The 19,992-nt window shown below is 38.8% G+C and overlaps 1 protein-coding gene across 1 annotated transcript in view; it reads left to right on the top strand.

The window, feature by feature from the left end:
* The window catches only part of SLC2A12 (solute carrier family 2 member 12), a 72,877-nt gene that overhangs the window by 17,868 nt on the left and 35,017 nt on the right, over positions 1-19,992 (top strand). The window contains exon 2 of the mRNA XM_072643391.1: positions 10,955-12,304. Within this exon, the coding sequence (XP_072499492.1) occupies positions 10,955-12,304 (1,350 nt within the window). The remainder of the gene's footprint in view (positions 1-10,954; positions 12,305-19,992) is intronic.

The raw sequence follows: 19,992 nt of genomic DNA, 5'->3' as shown, positions 1-19,992 counted from the left end.
AGTCAGAAGATTGGTAGTATACTGGATTCTACTGCCTACCAGCCTGAAATCTGGAGTAAGTTACATAACTTCTCTGGACCTTACTTCCTTCATTTGTAAAATGAGGGATAATACCTTTACTGACTACCTTATGATGTGATTGTAAGGATCAAATGAAATAATGTATCTAAAAGAGCTTTGCATATAGCTGCCCTAGCCCTCCTGGTCCCTGTACCTCCATGTTAATGTTGCTTTCTTCTAACTATACAGTCCTCAAGACTTGCTCTTTACAGTACTCAGAATAATTAGAAGAGATTTCCAAGATGATCTGTTTTATTTTTTTAATCTTTTTTTTTTAAACACTAAATCTAAATTTTTCTAGACAGATGAATCTCAATCTCAATGAATGCCCAAAAAGGAAATTCTCAAGTGGTTATTGTGATTGTCATGGTGACTACTGAATGTCAAGTGACAGTACGTGATCCCTTGAAAAAATGACATTGCATTTGTGTTGGGCAACGATTCCACTGATATTAACCAAATCCATCCCTGCTTCAGCAGAGGTCCTCAGGTGTTCACAGAGATCCCAGACTGGGAGCTGGAAGGGACGTTGAAGTCATAGAATCTAGCCTGTTCATTTTATAAATGAAGAGACTGTGGCATATAGAGGTTAAATGGTTACACAGCTAGTACAGTATTTGAATCCAGATGTTTTTTACTCATAAGTTCAACAGTTTATCCATTATATCATAATACTTTTTTGACTATGGCTAAAAATGCTCATCACCATCAGAGCACTGCAGTAAAAGGGAAGAACTGCTGGAGTCACATGAGCCAGGTTACAGTCCTGGCTATAGCCCTGACTGCCACTAATCAGTTGGGTAACTGTGTCTCCAAGGCTATAAAAGCAAGCACCCTGACACATCCAGGATGGTATGCTATCACAGGTTTTTTCATCTGCTTTTCTAAAAGGAGAGCAACTTTTGAGGGGTCAACAACCTATTTTATTCAAGCGCGTAAATCATTCACTTAGTTCAAGGGGAAAAGTGAACACTCTGAACTTTAGAGAAAATACAGGAAAGTAAAGATCAACAGACAGGACTTCTAGCTACCTGACCATAAGCAATAAATACTTACATCACAAATCAACAGATAGTTCCAACTGTCTGACCATACATATATAGTTACCAGAGAGAGAAGCACCAAGGTCTGAATTTTCAAAGCAGGGGGAGCCCCCTTAGTGACTTCCCAGAGTCTCATCTGGCACACAAACCTTCTTCCAAAAACTAAGCCTGGATAGAGCACCAGTGTAAGAGTCAGGAGGACCTGAGTTCAAGTCTTTCCTCATACACTTGACACTCACTAGCTGTGTGACCTTGGGCAGGTCACTTAATCCTAATTGCCTCATCCTGGGTCATCTCCAGTCATCCTGATGAATATCTGGTCACTGGATTCAGATGGCTCTGGAGGAGAAGTGAGTCTGGTGACCTGAACAGCCCTCCCTCACTCAAAACAAAGTCAAGTGCAAGTCATGTCATCATTTCTCTGATGGCATGGTCTTCTTTGGCAACTAAGGATGAACACACAAGCCCCAAAGTAAAACCTCACCTCAGAGTCTTCATACACTTTTCAGAGCCAGAGGGCATCACAACCCTTGAGAACCAGTGCCTCATTAGAAAATTAACAAAAGGTCTGGGTCTCTCCTAATCAAGCTTCCCTTAATGGACGGGCCCATCCATGAGTGGGGAAGGTCTTTAACTCATTAGCATTACAGAGGCTAAGTATTTTCTCTGGGACAAAATGGGGCAAATATTGCCTGTCCTGGCTATTTCCCGTGGACACTATGAGAATTAAATGACATCATACACATAAAATACGTTGTTGCCCCTAAGGCAGTAAGTAAATATAAGCTTTTTATTACTCAATAGCAGTCAAGATTTAGATGAAACTAAAGAAAACTCAGGGCCTAAAAATCTTTGTTCTAGACTCCTTTAGAATCTCTTTTCTTAGAAATTAATTTGTCTGAAAAAATTAAGTGGACGTATTGGAAAATAAGGGAAAAAAACCCAGATGACCTTGGAGATCGCTACCAATTGTTTTGCTCTCAAGCCAATTTTAAAAATCATTCTGCAGAAATAAGAAGTCAATCTGAACATTTAGTCACTGGCATTATTAGGCACAGGATAATACTTCTGCCCAGGGAAGGCTGGAATTACTACAATAGTCTGTAGGTTTGGTCTTGCCTCTTACAAGGTAAACAAAATATAGAGATATAAAACTCCTGGCTCACTGTGTCACAGTTTGTACAGTTGAAAGTGCCCTAGATTTGGGTCACCTCATCTGCTTTTGAATTCTGACTCTGTCCTTTATTTCCAGTGTGACCTTGGACAAATCACTTGACCCCTTTAGGACAAGATTTCCTTACCTGTGTAAGGAAAGGAATGGAGAGAGATGGACCAGATGAAAGGTCCTTAACCCACAATCCATGACCCTTTCTTAAAAATGTTGAATAACTGTTTCAATAGAGTTGGTTTCCTTTGTAATCCTATGTATTTTATTTTCTACATTTCAAAGCAATATTCTGAGAAGGGGTCCATAGGCTTCACCAGACTATCAAAGAAATACTTTTCACAAAAGAAGGACCCCTGGACTAGCGAATTTTCAAGTTTTCTTCCACCTTTAGGTCTTTTAACTGTTATTTTCTCTTCCTATAATTTTCTTTGATGCATTTTATTGTTGTCATCTGGTTGTTTCAGTTGTGTCTGACTCTTTGTGAGCCCATTTGGGGTTTTCTTGGCAAAGATATTGGAGTGGTTTGCCATTTCCTTCTCCAGCTTTTTTTTTTTCAGATGAAAAAACTGAGGGAAATAGGATTAAATGACTTGCCCAGGGTCAACTAGCTAGTAAATGTCCGAGGCCAGATTTGAACTCAGGAAGATGAGTCTTCCTGACTCCAGGCCCAGCATTCTATCCACCGTGCCACCTAGCTACCTTGTCGTTGATATATACATACCCAGTTTCCTGTGGCAGAAACTCAGGGTATGGGAATTACAGTGTTCAAAGTGCAAATAGTAGAGGTGATTCTAAGGGAGATTTTTTTCTGTAGCTGACTGTACACATTCACATTACACCTAAAAATCAATAGTATGGTACAATAGAAAGAGCATTACCTTTGGAAGGGAGAAAACAAGCATTTAGTAAGTACCCCCTATGTGCCATGCACTGTGCTAAATGCTTTATGGATATCTCATTTGATCCTCATAACAACCCTTGGACACAGGCACTATCACTATCCCAATTTTACAGATTAGGAAACTGAGGCACATAGAGGTTAAATGGTTTGCTTGGAATTTCACAGCTAGTGGACTCATGATGAAAAATGCTGTCTTACTTCCAGATAGAGAACATATGGACCCTGAGTACAGACTGAAACAATTTTTCCCTTTATTTTGCTTGCTTCTTTTTTATTCCTGCAACATGACTAATGTGGAAATATGTACCACGAGTATCATCATGTTTCTTGCTTTCTCAATGGGTGGAGGAGGGGTGGAGAGAGGGAGAGAATTTGGAACTAAAAATAAAAGTGAAAAATGATCTCAGGTCTTCCTGCCTGCAGGCCCAGTGCTTTACCCATTGGGCCACCTTGTTGCCTCTGGAGTTAGGAAACCCCAGTTCTAAATTCTCAATCTAATGCTTAGAACATGTGTGACCATGGGCAAGTCATTTACCTTCTCTAGGCCTTGGTTTCCTCATCTGTAAAATGAGGGAGTTTGATTTGGTCTCCTTAGTTTCCTTATAGCTTTAGACTATACTGTCTGAGCACCTGTTGAACCTTCCCAGAGATGACCAAAGATGAACTGTGGAATTCCAGGCACCGTGATAAACCCATGAAAAAGATTAACCAATTGAATAAATAAATGACTGGATAAAGGAATAAAAAAAAATAAGTGAACGAATTAAACAAACAAACAAATAAATAAGTGGGTGAAGACTTCCTGGCATCACTCTGATCAAGGCATGCGTTGTAGGCAGCTGCATCCTCCACTGACAGATGAGGTAATAAAAATGCAGCCCAAGAAATTGCTCTGTTCTGTATTCCAGTTGCTTATCTCAGGTCAGCTTCTGGATACGTTGGATGGAGCTTTGGGAATGGGGTGAGGTCACAGAATGGCAGGGGTTTTCAAGATTTCTGAAGTCACATAACCTTTATACTAGAACAAAAACGTGGAATCTTGATCAGTCAACGCAACTTGAAAGAGATCCGAGATCAAAGGTAATAAGATAAAGTTTATGTCTATAGCCTACATATATAGTCTCTAACTCATATTAAAAGAGAATGAGGGTAAGAAGAAGTCTGAAATGTCATTCTATTTTTGTTTGTTTATTTTTTTTACTATGAATTTAACAGTCTTTCATCCCTGGATGCCACCAGAAAGAGTGCAGAAATGTCATTATCCATAAGGTGCATGATTGTTTTCGGTTCTAGATATCACTTTTTAAGAGGGACATTGATAAAATGGAAAAGGGTTTAGAAAGGGTATTCTATAAGAAATGGTTAAAGGAATTAGGAAAGTCTAACCTGGAAAGGGAAAGAATTTGTGAGTAGGGGAATAAGAGTAGATAGTAATCTCTAGAGAAGTTTTAGGACTACAGAATACTTTATAAAGAACCCCATGGTTATTTTAGGCTATTTATACCTAATTTTGGGGGCACCCTGTATATATTATCTCATTTGATCCTCACAACACTGGGCAATATGAAAAAACTGAGACTCAGAAGAATTAAATTATTTTCCCATGGTTATACCCTCTTAAAAAGTAATCAGATGCAGGATTTGAGTCTCATACTTTCCCTCTGTACTTATACCACTACCTCCCAAATTGGTGAATAAGAAGCTAAGTGGTACAGTGGATAGAGTATTGGAGTTGCAGTGAGGAAGACCTGAATTCATATTCTGCCTCAGGTACTTGCCAGCTGTGGGACCTTGTGTAATTCACTTAATCTCAGTTTGCTTGTGGAGATTATAATAGCACCTACTTCCCAGAATAGTTGTAAAGATAAAATAAGGTCATATTTATTAATGTACTTTACAAATTCTAGTTATTGTTATCTAAAAGAGGAATTAGACTTAATATCTATGTCTCCAGAAGGCAGAATTAGAAGCAATAAATAGAGTTTAGGAGAAGCTTTTTGTCAATTTTTCTTTTTTTTATTGATTAGTCATGTCTAACTCTTCATAACCCCATTTGGATGATTTTTTTTGGCAGAGATACTGCCTAAATGGTTTTCCATTTCCATTTCTAGCTCATTTTTACAAATGAAGAAATTGAGGCAAACAGAGTTCAATGACTTGTCCAGGATCACACAGCTAGTAAATGTCTGAGGTCAGATTTATACTTAGGTCTTCTTGATCCCTGGGCCAGTGCCCCACCAGTATTCCATCCTGCCTTTTAAATACACTTGATAACAAGTATATCACTACAGCTTTAATTGTATAAGAAGGTATTTTGAGATAGAATAAAAAGAACACGATTCAGAATTAACATTCTCACAAAAGCTTAAAACACAGAGGAACAAAAAAACCCTTTAAGTTTCTGATTTTATGAAGGTACCTGACACATAGAAGCTTAATGCCTCTTGCAAAATCCCCCTACAGTGCCCAAGCTAGCTTCTGTGAAATATCAGGGCTAAAAACTCTGTCCTACGGAGTCTACCAGATGCCCGTCTCTCCTTCATCCCAGAGTCTGTTACATCTGATTCTGCCAAGCCAGGAGGTACCCTGGTCCATAACTCAAGACCCAGGCTTGGGTTATCTGGATTAGAACAACTCGGGAAACTTTTGTTCTTGCAAGCACCAAGCATCTCGATTTAAATTGTTTTTACAGTGATCCAGAGATCTCTTGACTTAAGAAGCCTAAGTGTACTCCAACCAGAAGCTTTGGGCTTACCTGGACTGTGTTTAGTCCTGTGGAATCTAACCTCACTTCTCTCTGTCTCTGTAGTAATCTAGGGAAATCTCTAAGACAAGCTAAGGTATAGTTTATATGTAAGGTTTCCCCAATATATGAGCAACTAACCCTTCTAGAAAACGCTCTGAGTAAGTAACAAGATTATTCAGTGTAAGGTAGCTATTTGTTTCCTGTAACATCGGAGGTACATAAATACTAAGGACTCAAAAGGCATAAATGAACAAATGTAGAAAACATAAAGCATCCCAAGTAACCCATAAGGTTCATTATCTTCCCTCAGCTCCTTTGAGGGTAAAAACAGCTTTGTGGTACTGGTGATCAGATATTTTCCATGTGCCTTAGGTGTATACTGGGAGTTCTTCACAAAATCCACATCTCCTTGCCAGTCAGGGCATGGCTTTTTCTAGTTTTCAGCTACAAGATGAATGTGGAGAAAGTTCTAGTTTCCTCTGGGTAGGGAGTACCCAGTTCAGGAACTCTTTTAACTCCTGAGGTAGCTGGCAAAGTTGAGAGTGTCCTTTTTTTCACTAGATTGCTAGTCACTGACCTGTAACTAATCAAGAAAACAAAAAGACAGAAGAAAGTAGCCAGAGATTCAAGATCTAATTTATAGACCCACGTAGGTAAAAACTGCCATATGCTTATGCTACAAGGTTCTTGATGTTCTAGGAAATTCTCTAAGCCTAAATTGGCATTGACCTGCGTTAGTAGATGAGAGTTTCCTCATTGTTTTTAGTTCTCTAAAACAATGAAGTCATCGATGTAGTCTCATATGACCTTCAGTTTTTACAACATGTATCCATTTGGAGCTTATCGTAGCTTATAGTGTAAGATGTTGGTCTAAACCTAATTTTCTACTAAGCTAGTTTTTGTCATATAAGGGACTACTTCCTTTAGGAGTGCAAAATTCTGTATTTTTGTACTTTTGGATTGGCTATCTTCTCCTCCTGGGACGTTTTTGTTATTCCCATCCCACTCCCCAATTAATCTATTTGCTGGTCTTAGATGGAAATGAAAAGCTATTATTAAGTACTTACTCAGTGCCAAATGAGGATACAAATATAAAAGCAAAGTAACTCGTGCTCTCAAGAAGTTTACATTTTAAAAAATATTTAATATTTTCCATTTACATGTAAATTTTAAACATTCATTTTTAAAATTTTGATTTCCAAATTCTCTCCCTCCCCCTTCTCCCCCCCCGAAATGACAAGCAATTTGATATAGATTATACATGTGAAATCATGCAAAATGTTTTTTATATTAGCCATGTTGCCAAAAATAAACAAAACAAGAAAAATAAAGATTTAAAAAAGTATGTTTCAATCTGTATTCAGACCCCATCAGTTCTTTCTCTGGAAATGAATGGGATTTTTTCATCATAAGTTCTTTGGAATTGTCTCAGATCATTGGTATGGCTGAGAATAGCTGTCATTCACAGTACAACATTACTGTTGCCATGTGCGGTGTTCTCCTGGTTCTGCTTACTTCACTTTGCATCAGTTGTTGTCAGTGGGTAGTTGGCAAAATGGATAGAATACAGGATAGTATCTTCCTGAGTTCAGATCTGACGTTAGACTCTAGCTGTGTGATCCTGAGCAAATCACTTAATCTGTTTGCCTCAGTTTCCTCATAAAATGAGCTGGAGAAGGAAATGGAAAACCATTCTAGTATCTTTGCCAAGAAAACCCCAAATGGAGTCAAAAAGAGTCAAAGAGTTGGACATGATTGAAAATGGTCATATACCTCAACTTGTTTAGCCATTCCCCAGTTGATGGGCAGCCCCTCAATTTTTAATTTTTTGCCACTATGGAAAGAGCTGCTATACATATTTTTGTACTTATAGGTCCTTTTCCTTCTCCTCATTTTTTTAAAAAAAATCACTTTAGAATACAGACTTCAGTAGTGGTATTGCTACTACCCTCCTACCCTTTTAGAATCCCTTGTTTCCTTCAGACTCATTTGAAACTTTACCTTGTACAAGAATTGTTTCTGATTCTGCCCCTCTTCTAGAGCCTTTCCCTCTAAGTTAACCTATGATTTACTCCAAATTTATCTTGTGTACCTAATATTTTACATGTTCTCTTCCCCTCTTCTCCACTCGCCACCTTGCTCCTTGAGAGTTTTTTCCTTTGTATTCAGTATTTAGCATAGTTTCCTGGTACATAGTAAAAGTTTAATACAGGTTTGCTGATTGAATAGGCAGACAATCCCTAGTCACTGGCTTGGAAGTTTTTGGCCTCCCTCCACATACGCAGTCAATTTTCAAGCTCTGTTTATTCTCCTTACACAGTATTTCTCATGTCTGTTCCTTTCTTTCCACTCAAATTGTCATTGTCCTAATGATCTCTGGATTGAATAAATGGTCTGTTTGCTTCTGGTCTTTCTTCCTTACACAAAGGATAAAGAAAATAATCTTTCTAGTCTTCAGGTTGGGCTCATAACCCACCTTAGACACCAACCTTATGATCACAGGAAATTCGCTTAACCACTTAGAGCCTCAGTTTCCTCATCTGTAAAATAGACAAGGAAATACTTGTATACAACCTACCACCCAAGGTTGCTTTGAGGAAAACATTTTACAATCTTAAAACATTAAATAAATGTTATTATTTTTATTAGTTTGTTATGGAAGATGCACAACAGCCCTACTCACTATCTTTTCTGCTTTATTTCAAATTATTCCTCTTCACATTCTCTATAGTTTGACAACATTGGCTTTTTCCTGATTTTGTTCTGCTTTCCTGCCTCCATGCATTCATGCAGGACATCTCTGTCTGGCTTGCCTCTTTCTTTAAGGTTATCTGGTACTTTCTCCATGAAGTCTTCCCTAATACATCTAACTGAATTGATCTCTCTTCAAACTTCTCATAGCTCTTTGTCTGGAATTCTCCTTTGTCCTTATTCTACTTTGTCCACATTCTACTTTGTATCATACTTATTTGTATACTTGTCATGTTCACCCTTTGGATGATGAGTTCTTTGAGGACAGGACACTTGTCATTTTTCATTCTTAAATCCCTAATGCTTGGCCTAATGCCTAGCACGTAATAATACTCAAATGCATATTTGAGCTTATTAATTCCAGAGCTCCCTCCAGCATTTCATCATGCCTATCCATCCTATGTGACTGTTGTCTATGTTCTCCCAAAGGAAAACTTTTTTGTTTTTCTACTAACACCGAAGGTACCAGTAGAACACTTTGGTAGTCCACTTATCTCTCATTCTTGCCAAATAAACAGCCCATCTTCTCTACCTACCGTTAAATTTCTTATTGTCTTCTTTTACTCCTATTTTTTGGAGTACAAAAATTGTTATATGTTGCTTACACCTATCATGTGCCTCTGTATTTCCATCTGTGTGGTCCTCATTTTCAGTTCTTCAAAGGCATTGTCTCATTTATCCATAACATATAATAAGAGAATTGTGAGGAATCCCTGGAAAAATAGCTGTAACATGTTCCTCAGCCTCCCAATCAAACATAGAAAAAGGATGGTGTGGTTAAAAAGGGGCTGAGAAGGGTCTTCTTGTGGGGTGGGCATGGCTAGGAGAGGCAGGATCTGGAATCTGACCATTTCCCAGCTCTGGGACTTGTGGTGGCAGTAAAGCCTTCTTCTACCACTGCTGGCACCTTCAAAGTATAACTTTCTTCTCTGAAGAGAAAAACAAAGATCCTGTCCGTTTTATTTTCTTAAGGCTACAGAGGTTTATTGGTGCCTAATTTAAGATTCTCAAGGAGACACTGTGGTATGGTAGAAAGAACACTGTCTCTAGAGTCAGAGGGTCTTGTTATTTTGTCATTTCAGTCTTTTCTGATTCTTTGTGACCCCATTTGGAGTTTTCTCAGCAAGGATAGTAAACTAGTTTGCCATTTCCTTCCCATTTCATAGATGAGAAACTGAGGCAGGGCTACATAACTACTAAGTGTCTGAGTTCAGATTTGTACTCAGATCTTCCTGACTCCAGACCCAACACTCTATCCACTGTGCCACCTGGAGTCCGAGGACTTGCATTCAGATCCTGCTTCTGATCCCTACTCTCTGTGTGATTGTGGACAAGAAGCTTAACCTAGTTGACCTTCAGTTTCCTCATCTGTAAAATGAGGGGTTTAGACCAAATGGCCTGTGGGACTCTGTGCCTTTTGCTTTCTGCTGTGCCTGGAATGACACCCCTACTATTCTTTAAAGCCCACCTCAAACACTGCTTCTTCCAGCAAGCCTTTGCCTGATCTTTGTAGTCACTGACAGCCTTGTCTTAGATATGTCACACAAAAACCTGTAGGATGCACTTACCATACAATTTTAGCTATTTATATTATTGGTCATGCTATGCTATTAAACTATAAGCTTCTTGAAGACAAGGACCAAGTCTTAGCTTACCTTGGTATTTTCCCCTTTTCCTACCACAGTGGTCAGCACAGACTAAGTGATTAATTTGTCACATCAAAAAGGTTAAAAACTATATTAAGGACTAGGGAGGGACTCCTTGGGTGATCTTAGCCCAGGATTTCTTCTTTCCCAGGCTACTAAGAAAAGAGAAGCCAAGGCTCTTCCTTGGGACGTAACTCATAGAAAGCTATCTTCAATTCCATTCCTGTCCAGAGGTTCTCCTCTTAGGAACTGGGATAGGATAGGATGAGCTAGGTTATCAGAATAGTTGAGTCCTTCCTAATTCCCTAACCAAATTCTATTCCTATATAAGAGTCTTTATGGTTGTTTGTTCATAGAGAACATTAATCTGCATGGTCATCTGCTTATGATTTAACAAATTTAAGGGAAAAGTTTTCCCTGCACCCCCCCCCCCCAAAAAAAAGGTGGTGGAAGGAAGTCTTTGTTTCTATAGCCAACAATGTCTGTTTTTCCTGCAATGATGCTGAGTTTGGTATTTGGTCTTTTCGTCCTAGCTCAGTGGTATGAAATCATTTGCTCAAGGTTATGGCCCAGTTCATACGTAGAAAGTTAAAATAATAATTTGGGACTGATATCTCTGTTTTTTGTCTTTGTTTTTAGGTTGTGGAATGTTTACTTTCCTCACATCTGTCACTGCTGCTGTCAGTGGACTCCTGATGGGTTATGAACTTGGGCTCATCTCTGGGGCCCTTCTACAGTTAAGTGGCTTATTAGACTTGTCTTGTCGACAGCAGGAAATGGTTGTAAGTTCCCTTCTCATTGGGGCCTTACTGGCATCTCTCACAGGAGGATTCCTGATAGACAGATATGGAAGAAGAATTGCTATCATTTTTTCATCCTGCTTGCTTGGGCTAAGCAGCTTGCTTCTGATCCTGAGTTTATCCTACCCGGTTCTTATTGGAGGACGAATTGCCATCGGAGTTTCCATATCCTTGTCTTCCATTGCTACCTGTGTCTACATCGCAGAGATTGCTCCACAGCACAGAAGAGGCCTTCTTGTGTCATTGAATGAGCTTATGATTGTAATTGGCATTCTCCTTGCCTATATCTCAAATTATGCATTTGCCCATGTTTTACACGGTTGGAAGTATATGTTTGGCCTAGTTATTCCAATGGGAGTTTTGCAGGCCATTGCAATGTACTTTCTTCCACCCAGCCCTCGATTCCTGGTGATGAAAGGGTGTGATGAAGCTGCTAGCAAAGTCCTAGGAAGATTAAGAAGCATCTCAGACACTAGTGAAGAACTTACTGCAATAAAGTCTTCCTTGAAAGATGAACACCAGTATAGTTTCTGGGATCTTTTTAGATCAAAGGACAACATGAGGACCAGAGTACTAATAGGCCTCACATTGGTTTTTTTTGTGCAAATCACAGGACAACCAAACATTTTATTTTATGCATCAACTGTCTTAAAATCTGTTGGATTTCAGAGCAATGAGGCAGCCAGCCTTGCCTCAACTGGAGTTGGAGTTGTCAAAGTAATCAGCACTATTCCAGCTACCCTTTTTGTGGACCAGGTTGGGAGCAAGACTTTTCTGTGCCTTGGCACCTCAGTGATGGCAGCCTCCTTGATAACCATGGGTCTTTTGAATCTTAACATCCATATCAATTCTACCAGTATCTGCAGAAATCATAATCCTATCAACCATTCCCTAGAAGATTTGACTTTTTATGAGCAAGAAAATTTGCCAATTAGCAATAACAGTCTCAAAGAATTATTCATGGGGTTCACTCCAAACAGCAAGAGCTCACTCATGTCAATTAAAAGTGACACTAAAAGGCAAGGGGAACTGACCTGGGCATCTGTGCCAAATGTTGGAACCTCTAGACCAAGCCCAACACAACAACATCAGGAAATAGACTCAGACAAAGTCCCAGAGTATTTGAAATGGCTCTCCTTGGTCAGCTTACTTTTTTATGTTGCTGCTTTTTCTATAGGTCTTGGACCAAGTAAGTATTTCATCATCCTATGTTCCCTAATCCAATTCTTTTCATGTTTAAATAGTAACCTATTGTTTATGGATAGTCAAACTGTTTATAGTTCATTGTAAGCATGACTTCTGAGAAAAGGTTAGCTTAACATATCTGTGCAATCTTCTTGCTTATCTAGCCATAAAGGTATAGTAGACATCAACAATTGATCACTACTGTCCGAGACACAGAATGGTGGAGTAGAGAGAGATTACATTTGGTGCCAAGACATCATATTTTTGCCTAAAAGTTTTGTCATTTATGAACTGACCTTGAGCAGTTCACCCAAACTCTTTGTCCTATTTCTTCCTCTGTAATACTTTGTCCTACCTGAGTTCACCACAGATAACCTGTGTGAAAGTATTGTATAATGACAAAGGGCGATAGAAGCATAAACTAGTATTATTCCATTTTGTGAAGAAACACTGCACTGATCTATAGCTGTCAAAGTCATATTTATTCTTGACTCACTCAAGTAAGCCAGTGTTGGACCAATGATTTTAAAGTCTTGCTCTCTTATAGAGCATCCCATCAATCATAATGTTTAAATTAGGAAATCACTTCAACAAATATTTGCCCCATATCTTCTGTGTGCAAGGCACTATTCTAGGTTCTAGGGATATAAAATCAAAATGAAGTGATCCTTATTCACTATTGATGGGATACAAAAATATATGCAAATAAGTAAATACAAAGTCATAAAAAATAAATCTAAGGCAGAAAGGAGAGAATGCTGATAACTTGCAAGAAGGGGGCATTGGACAAGACTTTGTGTAGAGGTGGTGCCTGAGATGTGCTTTGAAGGAAGTTAGGGATTCTAACAAGTTGGAGATAAGAAGAGAATGCATTCCAGACCTGGGGAATTATTTGTACAAAGACATGGAGGTGGGAAATAGGGTGTTATTTATATGTAACATCTAGCTGAACAGTTTGTTTAGCCTCTAGAGCATGTAAGTAAAATGAAATAAAAGTGGAAGGTCATTGGGAAAAAAGATTAGGCAAGGCTTTATGTACCAAATAAAAGAATTTGCATTTTTTTGTCCACGGGTGATAGTGAGCTTTTGAAAATTTTCAAATGAGTGAGTGGGGCAATGATATGATTTGTGTTTTAGGTATAACATCATTTTGACAGCTGTAGGGAGAATGAGGCATAGAGCAGTTAGGAGATGAGAAGTAATGAAGGCCTAAACTAGAAAACATATCTAAGATTTACCCTTGATATCATCTCCTTACAACTTCTGCAGAAGATTGCAGCCTCCCTCATCTCCCCTATCTCTTCAATCTTCTCCCTCTTCCTACTATCTTCAGACATGCCCTGATCAACCCCTCCTTTAAAAATCCTTCACTAGATCCTACCATGTCCTCAGCCCGTAAACTTATGTTTCTCTTCTTTTCCTCAGCCAAACACCTAGAAAATGCTATGTTTCCACTTTCTCTTCTCACTCATTCCTCCAGTCATTGCAGTTTGACTTCTGACCTCATCACTTGACTGAAGTTGCTTTTTTCAAAGTTACCAGTGATCTCCTTATTGTCAAATATGGATGACTTTTTCATTCCTTATCTTTCTTGACCTTTCTGCTGCATTTGTCCATATTGACCACTATTTCCTGGATATTCTCCCATTTCTAGACTTTTCTAACATTATTTTCTCCCATTTCTCCTTCCACCTACCTGTTCCTAATACTATTCCTTCTTTGTTTTCTTTTCCAGTTCATCATCCAAATCATGTTCTTCAAGACCCTATCCTAGGAATTCTCACTCTAGTACTTTCACATTCTGTCTCCTGGTGACTTTATTGGTTTTTGTGAGTTTCATTACCTTCTTTATGTGGATGACTCCCAGACTCCCCAGTATTTCCCTTGATCTTCATCTTGTACCACCAGTTGCCCCTTGGGCATTTAGAACTGGATGTACCAGAGACATCTCAAATCCAACACATGTAAAACACAACCCATCTTTCCTTCATAACTCAACTTCTTCCATACTTCCCAGTTTCTCTCTAAAATACCACCATTCTTCCAGTCTTCTACTTCATAACTTTGACATTGTCCTCTATTTCTCATTCTCCTTCAACCTGGATATCCATTCAGTTGTCAAATGTTGCTGTTTCTACCATCACATTTCTCCCATCTAACCCCTTGTCTCTACTCAAAAAACCACCATTTTAGTTCAAGTTCTCAACCCCCCTTGATTAAATATTGCAGCAACCTCCTAATTGATCTCCCTACCTCAAATCTCTCTCAATTTTATTGTTTTCCATGCTGCTTAAGCATAGATCTGATCATGTTATCCCCCTACAAATGGAATGTCTTTTGATTGTTTCCAAATTGGTCTTTCTGCCAAGGCCCCTTTCCCCTTTCCCCTTTCCCCTTTTGAATGGACTGTGAATCTCCATACCCCCTCTGTGCCAGAAAGAATCCAGAATCTTCACTCCACTATTACTCCAAGACCTACTATCCCTTTCCTAATCATGGTGGGTTGCTTCTGTGAGGTAAACATCTTTATGTGTGTTATGGACTTCTGAGCTATCTCCTTGGCACCGCTGGACCTTTCTATCTGAACTCTCCTATATGTGTTGTCCCTCCCAATTAGTCTGAGAGCTCCTTGAGTGTAGGGAATCTCTTCTTTATCAATTTGTATTCCTAGCACTTGGCATAGTACGTGACACAGAGAAAGCATGTAATAAAAGTTTTTCATTCATACATAAACTCCTCTGTTTAACTTTCAGAACTCTTCACAACCTAGAACTATACTTATCTTTCTACTTTCATTATACAGTATTCTTTCTCCCTCACTATGCAATAAAATCAAACTGGTCTTCTCTCTGTTCTTTCCACACAACACTATCTCCTGTCTTTTTGTTTTGACTGGTTATTTTCCAGGCTCAGAACATACTACCCCAACTCAACCTCATAGAATCCCTCTTTTTCTTCAAGACATAACTTAAGCAAAGTGGATAGAACACTGGTTTTGAAGTAAGGAGGACCTGTGTTCAAATCCAGCCTCGGACACTTCTTAGCTGTGTGACTTTGGGCAAGTCACTTAACCCCAATTGCCTTAAAAAACAAAGAAAAAAGATACATTAAGCTCTACTTTCTTTATGAAGCCTTTTTTGGATCCCTTCAACTGCTAGTGACCTTCTTCTCCATTTACCTTGCTTTTAATTACTTTGTATTTATTCTCTCTACATTTATTCTGGATATTCTTATATTTGTATTTGTTGACTCCACAGTTAGGATCACTGCTCCTTGTGAATGGGTATTGTTTTATTTATTGTACTGAAATTCCTCACCTGTAACCCAGGAGGTGGCCCATATAAGGTACTTAATAAATGCTTGCAGGTTGGTTGAGTGCAAAGAAGATGATGGATATGTGAACTAGTGTGAAGCTAGGGTAAATGAGACTCGACATCTTAGTGCATGTGAGAGTAGATGGAGAAAGAAGAGTGGAGGATGACTCCAAGTTGGATAATGATTAAAATATTGGTGTCATAGACAGTAATTAAGAAGTTTGGAAAAGGGATGAAACTGGGCAAAAGGGTAATGAGTTCTGTTTTGGACTTGTTGAGTTTGAAATGCCAGCAGGCATTTAACAACATTCCACTGGAGTTTAAGGGTTGAATGTATAGTTTTAATAGTCATCTGAATAGCTATGATAATTGAACTCATGGAAACTAATGAGATCATGAAGGAGGAGATTATAGAGAAAGAAAAGAAGGCCTAGGAAAGAGCCTTGGGGAATATTGATTAGCTAGCCAAAGAAACTGAGGAGGGGTCCTATAGGTAGGCTGAGAGGGGGAGAGAGAGAGATAGAGAAAGAAGGTAGAAGAGAGTGTACAGGAGTACAGATTACATACACATCAAGATCTTTCTTGAGAGGACTGAGAAAAGGCCATTGGATTGAACAGCTAAGAGATTGTTGGCATCCTTGAAGAGAGCAATTTTGGCAAGTTCTAGGTTCAGAAACCAGATAATAAAGGTTTGAGAATTGAGTGGGGGTGGGGTGGGGCATTGGATAAGGAAATGGAGATCTCTAAAAGGAGGCTTTTCTAGAACCTTGGCTATGAAAAGAAGAGGTGTAGGATGATAACTTGAGGGATTTTTTTAGGAGAAGGGATGCTAAGGCAGAATCTTAGGAAATGGGAAAGGAAGCAATATAAAATAAAAGATAAAAGGTGAGAGAAGAGGTAATGGTTGAGGGATCAAGCTTCTTGAGAAGATGAGAGGGGTTGAAATCAAGAGCACAAGTTTATGAGGTAGCCTTAGCAAGGGAGAAGGGCTATCTCTTTATCAGAGACTGGAGTAAAGGAAGAGAGAGAGGGGAAGGGAAATGATAATGAATTTTGAAGTGTGGAGTAGAAAACAAGAGTTTGAAATAAATAGCCTATATTTTCTTTGTAAGGTGTGAGGTGAGACTCTTTTATTTTTTTTAAATTAATTTATTTGTTTTCAGTTTTATACAATCACTTCCATATATCTTAGATTTTCCTCGCACACTATGGTTTTTGTTGTGTGCAGAGTTCTTCTGGTTCTGCTCCTTTCACTCACCATCAGTTCATATAAGTCCTTCCAGGTCTCTCTGAAGTCTTTTTTTTTTTTTAAATCAATTTATTTGTTTTCGGTTTTCTACAATCGCTTCCATATATCTTAGATTTTCCCCCCTCCCTCTCTCTCCTTCCCGCCCCCCCCTTCTCTCCCCAAGATGGCATGCAAATCTTATATAGGTTCTATACATACATTCTTATTAAATACATTTTCACCTTAGTCATGTTGCATAGAAGAATAAAAATGAATGGGAAAAACCATGAAAATAAAACAAAATGAAACATAACACATAATAAAATGGTCTGCTTCATTCTGTGATCCAGTTCCATAGTTTCTCCTCTGGATGTGGAAGGCATTTTACCTCGAGTCCATTGGGAATTTTTTTAGATCCTTGCATTGCTATAAAGGACTGAGTCTATGAGAATAACTCCTCACACATTGTGGTTGTTGCTGTGTACAAAGTTTCCCTGGTTCTGCTCCTTTCACTCAGCATCAGTTCACCTATGTCCTTCCAAGACTCTCTGAAGTCTTCCTGTTCATCATTTCATATAGCACAATAGTATTCCATTACATTCATACACTACAACTTGTTCAGCCATTCCCCAGTTGATAGGCATCCCCTTAATTTCCAGTTTTTGGTCACCACAAAGAGAGCTGCCATAAATATTTTTGTACATGTGGGACCTTTTCCCATTTTTATGATCTCTTTGGGATATATCCCTAGAAGCAATGCTGCTGGGTCAAAGGGTATGCACATTTTTATAGCCCTTTGGGCAAAGTTCCAAATTGATCTCCAGAATGGTTGGATCAGCTCACTGCTCCACCAACAATGAGTTAGTGTTCCAACTCTCCCACATCTTCTCCAATATTTATCATCTTCCTATTTTGTCATGTTAACCAATCTGATAGGTGTGATACGGTACCTTAGAGTTGTTTTGATTTGCATCTCTCTAATCAATAGTGATTTAGAGCTTTTTTCATATGACTCTAGATAGCTTTAATTTCTTCCTCTGAGAACTGCCTGTTCATATACTTTTACCATTTGTCAACTGGGGAATGACTTGTATTCTTGTACATTTGACTCAGTTCTCTATATATTTTAGAAATGAGGCCTTTATCACAGACACTAGTTATAAAAATTTTTTCCCAGTTTTTTGCTTCTTTCCTAGTCTTGGTTGCATTGGGTTGGTTTGTGCAAAACTTTTCAATTTAATGTAATCAAAATTATCCATTTTGCACTTCATAATGTTCTCTATCTCTTGTTTGGTTAAAAATTTCTCCATTCTCCATAAATTGGACAAATACACTATTCCTTGCTCCATTAGTGTCAATCTTTATACTTAGATCAGGTGTCCATTTGGACTTTATTCTTGTGTGTGGTGTGAGACTCCTTTATTGAGAGGGAGGATAGAAGAAGGAGTATTATAGGAGGTCTGAGAGCAGAGGAGGAGGTTTGGGATAACATCTATTAAAAGTGTGACAAGGGCAATAAGGGCAAAATAAAAAGATTATTGTACACCAGTGATGCTCCAGTTGAGATAAGATAACATAAGTTTGAGGTGAAGCCACTTGGCATGGATGAATAGGCTTGTCCCTAGAATAGGGATAAAGAGGGCAAGAATATAACCCAGGGTTGGAGTTTGGCAAGGTGTAACAGAGGACTGGACAAGGCCAAAGGACTCAAAGATAGTATATGATTGCATAAGTTAACTGTAGGATCCAGGCTGAAATGACAGAAGGGAAGCCTGAGCAGAGAACAGGAAGCAGAAGGACCAGAGATCAGGGTGGACAAAGAAGTTTATGAGGGTACAGGTAGAAGGTGATATTGAAGAAGAGGAAGTTGTAATCAGATTTTCAGAGTTTTAGTGAATCTTAGATTTAGAGCTGGAATGAACCTTAGAAGTTATGTAAGAGTTGAAAGAGACCTCAAAGGTTGTCTGTCCAACTCATATATGAAAGGAATTCCCACTGTAATATATGTGGTTCAATCTTCTTTTCAAATCAAGTCAACATGTATGTATTAAGCTATACTTATATATACTTCTGTACTCTACTGTATGCCAAGTAATGTGTTAAGCCTTCATTTATATATTGAAGAAACTAAGACCCTAAGAGTTTAAATTACTTACCGAAGTCATCCAATGAATAAGTAGCAGAGTTGGGATCTGAATCCAGGTCATCTGACTCCATAGACAGCACTTTCTATTGCACTGTAATTGTCTCTCTATTTCTGGAACACCTAAGTGAAGAAATTATGGGTCAAAGGTATGACTCTCCCTAAGTAGGGCTGAGATAAAGTCAGGGTTTACAAGAGCTGAGGAGTTTGATGACCCTGAGAAGCTAGGGTTATTCAAGTGGGTAAGGACATATAAGTTGAAGTCCCCAAGCATGAGGGAAAAGGTTGAGGCTGAGAAGAAAACCAAGTCAGGTTTATTATAGTGGGGATTCCTTTCATATGTGAGTTGAATAAGTTGACCTCTAAAGTCTCTTCCAGCTCTTAAGTTCTGTGACTCTGTGAGTAAGAATGACCTGGACTGAGCGATAGAGATGGATTGAACCTTGAAGAAAGAGAGCTTCCTGAATGATGGTTGGTTGTTGTCCTTCATTCTTGAAGAGGACTGAAAATGACATCATTACCTTGGAGTCATTAGTGTATCCTACTAGGGCTGATCAGATCAATATGAACTCAGAAAATTCTTCCACAGTATGCTTGCAAATGGACAGTCTAGTAGGGCCATCAAAGAGTGACAAATATGCCATTTAGGAATGCTGTTTCAGGGGGCAATAAAGAACATTCCCTACTAGAATCTTCTTAGGGAGGCAAGGAAAGACAGCCAAGGATATAGTAATGTAAGAGAGGGAAAGAGGTGAAAAGTTGTGGGATAAAAGGGACATCTTAGTAAATCCATTTACTTGGAAAGAAGAAAAGTGCATTTTTGTTTATTTGTTTAAGTTTTTGATCTCTTCTGGTGAGCAAGGAAGTGGGGTGGGGGACAGTTTTAATGTGACAGGACACAAAGAGGTCTTAAAAGTCTGTCTGAATTGCTCAGCTTCCCCTGTGATGTACATGGCTCATGACTTTACTTATGTAAACAACCTGGGGAAGAGAGGAAGGAGTGGTAA

This window comes from Notamacropus eugenii, chromosome 2, assembly GCF_028372415.1.
Source record: "Notamacropus eugenii isolate mMacEug1 chromosome 2, mMacEug1.pri_v2, whole genome shotgun sequence".
NCBI classification, from domain to species: domain Eukaryota; kingdom Metazoa; phylum Chordata; class Mammalia; order Diprotodontia; family Macropodidae; genus Notamacropus; species Notamacropus eugenii.
The sequence above is the reverse complement of the archived record's forward strand: the minus strand, read 5'-3'. Positions and strand labels throughout refer to the sequence as shown.